Source organism: Telopea speciosissima, chromosome 4, assembly GCF_018873765.1.
Source record: "Telopea speciosissima isolate NSW1024214 ecotype Mountain lineage chromosome 4, Tspe_v1, whole genome shotgun sequence".
NCBI lineage: Eukaryota > Viridiplantae > Streptophyta > Magnoliopsida > Proteales > Proteaceae > Telopea > Telopea speciosissima.
The window spans coordinates 50,150,086-50,156,719 of NC_057919.1; the positions used below are offsets into that span (position 1 = coordinate 50,150,086).

Here is a 6,634-nt window from a genome sequence, read left to right on the forward strand (position 1 = left end):
CCCTTTGTAACTTTCCCCTCTATTATAAATAGAGGGGCTTACCTATCAATGAATCTAACACATTCTATTCCCTAATTCTCTCTTTCTAACCCACGGTTCTGCTAATAGATTCTTTTTGTAAGCTCTAAAGATTTCCATAAGCTTCCTTAGTAGGTAAATAGCTTCTATCATAGATCTCCCTGGCATAAAACCAAATTGATTCCCCGTAATATCAGTTTCTCTTCTTACGTGGGCTTCAATGATTTTCGCCCAAAGTTTCATGGTATGACTCATTAGTTTAATGCCTCTATAGTTATTGCAGTTTTGGATATCACCTTTGTTCTTATAGATCGGCACTATAGTGCTTCTCCTCCAATCATCTGGCATTTTCTTTATACTCAGAATCTTGTTAAATAGCTTGGTTAGCCAAGATACCCCCCGTCCTACTAAACTCTTCCACACTTCAATTGGGATCTCATCCGGTCCTGGTGTTTTGCCTACCTTCAACTTTCGTAGGGCCTCTTTAACTTCAGCCTCGCCAACTAGCTGTAGCTGTCCATAATGTGTGTTGGTTTCAAGACTATTCCTCTAAACTTCCGAATCCACCCCATCAGTCAAGGTAGTTCCATTTAGTAGATTGTAAAAATACTCACCCCATCTCTCCATAATGCCCGCATCCCGTATTAGTACTCTACCATCCTCGCTCTTAATGTACTTAACATGGTCCAAATCTCTGCTCTTTCTTTCCCTTATTTTAGCTATCCGATAGATCGCATTTTCCCCTTCTTTTGTATTAAGTTTTTCATAAAGTTCATAATATTTCTTCGCTGTTGCTTTCCCCACAATTTTTCTAGCTTCATTTTTTGCTGCATAATAGCTTACTTTATCCTCTGCGTCGTTAGTCCTTTGCCATGTCTTAAAACGAACTTTTTTAGTCTTAATGGCTGTTTGGACCTCGTCATCCCACCACCAAGTCTCTCTAGGGCCCAGACGCATACCCTTTGAAATCCCAAGGACTTCCTTAGCAACCTTTTTGATACAAGTTGTCATATTAATCCACATCTCGTTGGTATCTTCCTCAAAATCCCACCTTCCTTGTAGGGCCATTTTATTAGTAAATGGCTCTAAGAGAGCTCCTTATAACCGGCCCCATCTTATCTTAGGACAAACCTGTTTCTCCTTCTTACGTTGCCTCGTACCAGGATACATATCCAAGACCACCAGTCTATGTTGGGTGGTTAAACTCTCTCCAGGTATAACCTTACAATCCTTACATAATAGCCTGTCAGACCTTTTGGTTAGGAAGAAATCTATTTGGCTTGCATGTTGTCCACTCTTGTAAGTAATTAAATGTTCATCTCTCTTTTTAAAAAAGGTATTTGCAATACACAGGTCAAATGCTATAGCAAAGTCTAGCACTGATATCCCCTCTTCATTCCTCTCCCCAACTCCATATCCTTCGTGAATCTCTTCATAGCCTCTACGATCTCTGCCTACAAGTCCATTAAGATCACCTCCAATAACAATTTTCTCTCCCTGACCAAAACCTTGCACTAAACCATCCATGTGTTCCCAAAATTGTAATTTAAAACTCTCATCTAATCCTGCCTGCGGCGCATACGCGCTAACTATGTTGATAACCTCGTTGTCTAGCACCAACTTGATAGACAGGATCCTATCTCCAAATCTTTTAATGTCTACTACTTCGTTCTTAAGGTCTTTGTCCACAACTATGCCCACTCCACCTCTCCCGCTTTCGTCTCCCAAGTACCATAGTTTGAAGTCATCTAGCGCCTTGGCTTTGTGGCCCTTCCATCTTGTTTTTTGGATACATGCAACATTAATTCTTCTTCTCCTCATAACATCTATCAGCTCCAAACTTTTACCCGTCAAAGATCCGATGTTCCAGGATGCAAATCTAATCCTATGCTTACAAACAAGATTAGTAGTAAAGGACATGTTATACGCAAATATAAGGGATAATTAAAAAATATATAACTAATCAAAACCAATAGGATCTATGCAAAAGGGATTGGCTTGGTAGAATATAGTGTCAGCTGCCTACCTAACGCACCAATAAAGATAGGAATAAAGATAGGAATACACAAAGGATTCTATCTCATTAAACAGTTATACCAAAAACTACACAAAACTAAGATAATGAGATACACATGGAAAGGAAATCACTAAGGGGAGGTAAAGGATACGCAAACATCAGTAGCCAATACTAGGAAAACAATAGAGTACTAATGGAGGGCACAAAAAAGAACACCAATAACAAAATACTCGGGGGAATAAAGGGGGAAATAAAGGGAACACAACAGTTAAAAATCAATAATCAAATCATTGAACCAGTAACACAAGTAACAATAAGGGGACATATAAGTCAACAAGCAATTAAATCAAGGGCACAAGCAAGCGATGAGTAAAACAGCCTACAAAGCCAGGGCTCAGTTGAGTTAAGTACCCCAAATAAATGGTCACCAGGGTTCCTACCAAACTGAGTTTGTAAAATCTTACCAGAGGCGGCTAAGATGACTGTGTAATCTTCCTGATGAAGTGAACCAGGAGCGCAGAAAGTGTACCCAAGAGACTAAATGGCCGCTGGTCACAGGCTTAAAGGGCAGAGAAGGTGCAGCAGGGGCATAGGGGATCACAATACCGCACTTGTATAGGCTAAGAAGCCAGTGATATGGTTTGGGGAATTTGAGGGATTGGAGTTCGGGAGGTGGTTTGTGGCTAGGTGTTAGGAAGAGGGTTGGAGCTGGAGATGAAAAGAAATGTGTTGGGTTTTTTTTTTTTTTTTTTGAGGTAACAGCAAAAAAAGAAAAACAAAAAAAAGGAGAAAGGTAGGGGGCAGGGGCGTAAATGTTTGAGAAGCGAAGGTCGGGGCTGTGTTGAGCGATCTTCCTCGTGCGGCTGAGGGAGGGATCTGGGAGAAGAGAGATATAGCTAGAGCAAATCTGGAATGAGAGAGTGGAAATCGGAGTGGTAATCATGGGTATGGAGCAACGGGAATTAAGGATTGAAGGTAGAGAAAATCTGGGGTGGGAGAGAGTGGAAATTAGGGGTGAAAGAGATAGAGATAGGGATATAAATTACCGTGGGTGGGGGATCTGTAGGGGATATAGGTTAGTTGGGTGTAAGGGTGGGGTTGGGTGTAAGGGTTGGAGTGCTATAATGGTGGTAGGGGAAATCAGAGATGAGAGAGATAGGGATAGAAGTATCGGGGGTGTGGGTGGGATGCAACTGACCAGCGGAGGTGGAAAGGTAATCGCAAGTGGGGGAGGGGGGTTACTTACCTGGGTATTTTTTCTCCACCGAGAGGCTACGCTTCTCAGACCTGAAGAAAGGACCCGCTGATGGAGCTGTGGAGGCCTTCGAAGTGAGCCAGAAGCTCACCAGAACCCCAGGACACGCCTGGAATTTCCAAGCAGTTCTTACGAACACTTTAATGTTTAGTTTTAATTTTTTTTTTTTAATTATTGTAAAACACAACCAGAAAGCAAACCAAAAAGTATAAATCATTTTTTTTTTTTGGCAGAAATACTACCTTTTTAAGTATGACGCCAAGCTTCCAAAGCCAGCTCCAACAAACAACCACCTTTTCCTTTTTCTCAAAGCCAACAAAAAACTATACCAGCATCCTGCATCCTTTCGCAGAGTTTGTGTCTGACTTGCCATCCTATGGAAACAAAACGTCTGAATAAGCTAAAAGAGAAACCATGCGTGCTCTGAAAGAAACTTAAAAAGTGTTTGCCAAATTGATGATTACCTTAGAAGAGCTACTTGGTTTTACTAATTTTCTAATGTGATTCAGGCCATAGGGGCTGAAGGGAAACCCTTCACCCAGCTTACTTTGCAGACCATCACAGCTGAAATACTGAGAAAAGATTTGATAGATCTAGAAACTGTTTGAAATTTAACTACCTGCTTTCACCAGAACCACTTCTTTGTTGCGGTTGGACTTCAACATAGCTTCAGGTCTCTATGGAACTGGCCTATGAAAGAAAACTGGAAACAATTTAAGCAAATCCAATTTCAAACACTTATCTGGTAGCAAGCAAGAAAGACCTGAAAGGAGCTCATAGTTAAGCTAACAGCTTTGGTCAACTGATATAGTTCACCTCCTAGGTCAGGGAGCCAAACAATGATTTCACCAGTAATCATAACAAGAGCAGCCACCACTTTCAAAACAATGGAACCGATTAGCATCTCTAATGATTATTGTCCTCTTTGTAACCAATGAGATGAGTTTTACAGCAGTGTGACAATCATCACACATCCTAAGGTTCTTAATTATGCGGAGTGGTGCTCCTGCAGGGGTGTTCATGAGTCCATATGCTACCGCAAGTTTCTCGCTGTGATAACTAAGATACTTCTCCTTCTGTTCATCTTCCACATCATGCAGCACCGTATCTATGCTCGGCACATAGCCCAACTGTTTTATCTGTGCTAGTAGCTCCTCGATCTTCTTGTAAATCAGGATCGACTCTGGTCGTTTCTTGTCTTCTGAAATGAAGACATGTGTTTTATTTCTTAATTCTATCCAGCTCACCCCTGGTTCTTTTTTGACGTCTCTTCCCCTCATCAATTTCCGAATCTTGACAACTCCATCCCATCTCCTAACCTTTGCATACATATTAGATAGTAGGATATATGTCCCAGCATCAACGGGATCCAATTCAAGGATGACCTCAGCTACTCTCCTCCCCAGATTGAAATTATGATGCACATGGCAAGCACTGAGCAAGGTACGCCATGCAATTACATCCCATTGGACTGGAGTAGACCGCATGAACCTTGCAGCTTCAATGAGTAGTCCAGCCTTACATAATAGCCCAACAATGCAAGTATAGTGCTCCACACCTGGTGTGATTCCAAATTCTTTCATCACCTGGTTCAAATAGTACAACCCCTCATCCACAAGGCATAAATGACCACAAGCAGACAGAACACCAACAAAAGTAACATAGTCGGGGAACTCTTCTGCTGCTAACATGTCTCTAAAGACTAAGAGAGCTTCCCTACCAAGCCCATGGTGTGAGTACCCAGATATCATCGAGTTCCATGTTATGATGTCATGACAAACCATATCTGAGAACACTTGATAGGCAGCTCCAATATTACCGCTTTTTGCATACATGTTGATCAGGGCATTCCCGACGATGACACGGTCATTCAATCCGCACTTCTTTGTCCGAGCATTTAATAGATCCCCAAGTCCAAGAGCAGATAACTCTGCACAAGAATTCAATATAACAGCATATGTGTATTCATTTGGAGCAACATCTTTGAGGTCCATATCCAGAAACAGATTCAGTGCTTCCTCAAAGCAACCGTTTTGGACATAAGCAGCCATTATAGCAGTCCATGACACCACATTGTGATTGCACAATCCAATAAAAGCATTTCTTGCACTCAAGATCCTACCACATTTCCCATACATGTCGATGATTGCACTGTCAAGAAATTCATCAAACTCTATACCCATCCTCAGAACCCGATTGTGCACTTGCAAACCCAATTTCAAATCTTTCAAATGAGCACAAAGACCAAGAACAGTTACATATGTGAAACGGTCCCACTCCACAAATTCAGTAACCATCTTACCCAAAACCTCCAATGCTTCATTCAAATGGCCGTGCTCCATAAGCCCAGTAATCACAGAATTATACGGGAGAGTATCTGATTGTGGCAAGGTCTTTAAAACCACCATAGCAGATTCCAAATCCATACACTTTGAGTACATAGATATGAGTGCATTTCTCACGTAAGCGTGAAACACCAGTCCTGACTTCAATACATAACCATGGCACTGCCTTCCGGGTTCAAGTGCTCTAATATCAGAATATGCAGAGATAACAGTAGCAAATATATATTCATTGGGTTGCAGAGATACCCTCAAAATCATACTTCTAAACAATGTGAGAACTTCATAAGCAAGCCCAATATGGAGATAACCCGCCATCAATGCACTCCAAGAAACTATATTTCTCTTAGTCATTCCACTGAACAATTGAAAGGCAACTGAAATTCGGCCGCACTTGGCATAGAAATTGATCAGGGAGTTCGTCTGAATTACGTTTTCTTCATGGGCTCGAGGAGTTTTGATCAGTTGACCATGGAATATTGAACCTGATTTCAAATTTCTTGTATCAGCATATATTTTCAGGAGCATTATGATATCTTCGAGGGAAGCTGAGGACCCTTTGGGTCTGAATAGAGAGGGTCTGTGATATTGCATTTCCCTCGGATCAAATAGAGATTCTTGGGAATCGTTACTTCACACAAGGTAGAGGAGAGAAGAAACTGAGAGAAGTACCAAAAGTCCAAAACCTTAAACAGAGCATTGTTAGATCAGGAAGACCAAATCATTGAGAAGGCAGTAAATGGAGTAAATAATGTTCACCTGCATCATGCATCAAATGATTGAAGGTCAACAGTAATGTCCTCCAAACTTCACTAGGAACCTCTGTGACATCTACAGAGAATGCATAGAAATTACTTAAAAGACAGAATTGAGACTGAGTTGTTACCATTGCTTTAAAACAGGGACCAAGAGTGAACCAAGTAATGTGGGTAATGGCAAAAACCACAACCAAATGCAATGCTTGAATAATTGGTGATCTGATCATAAAATTTATCATTGTCC

General features: G+C 41.2%; 2 protein-coding genes across 2 annotated transcripts; both read right to left on the reverse strand.

Moving 5' to 3' along the window:
* Positions 1-1,116: 1,116 nt before the first annotated feature.
* Positions 1,117-1,938, reverse strand: LOC122659376. The gene has a single exon (XM_043854488.1). It carries the CDS (start codon positions 1,936-1,938, stop codon positions 1,117-1,119), a length of 822 nt encoding a protein of 273 aa, XP_043710423.1.
* Positions 1,939-3,504: 1,566 nt separating this feature from the next.
* On the reverse strand, positions 3,505-6,634 carry LOC122659069 (pentatricopeptide repeat-containing protein At5g39680). The gene is made up of 2 exons (XM_043854223.1): positions 3,755-6,634; positions 3,505-3,664 (listed from the first exon to the last, which is right to left on the reverse strand). The coding sequence occupies exon 1, from the start codon at positions 6,224-6,226 to the stop codon at positions 4,136-4,138; it is 2,091 nt and encodes a 696-aa protein (XP_043710158.1). The 5' UTR covers positions 6,227-6,634; the 3' UTR covers positions 3,505-3,664; positions 3,755-4,135.

Excerpts from the sequence above, each read along its gene's own strand:
- LOC122659376 (XM_043854488.1), bottom strand. The coding sequence starts at position 1,938 with ATGTCCTTTACTACTAATCTTGTTTGTAAGCATAGGATTAGATTTGCA.
- LOC122659069 (XM_043854223.1), bottom strand. The coding sequence starts at position 6,226 with ATGCAATATCACAGACCCTCTCTATTCAGACCCAAAGGGTCCTCAGCT.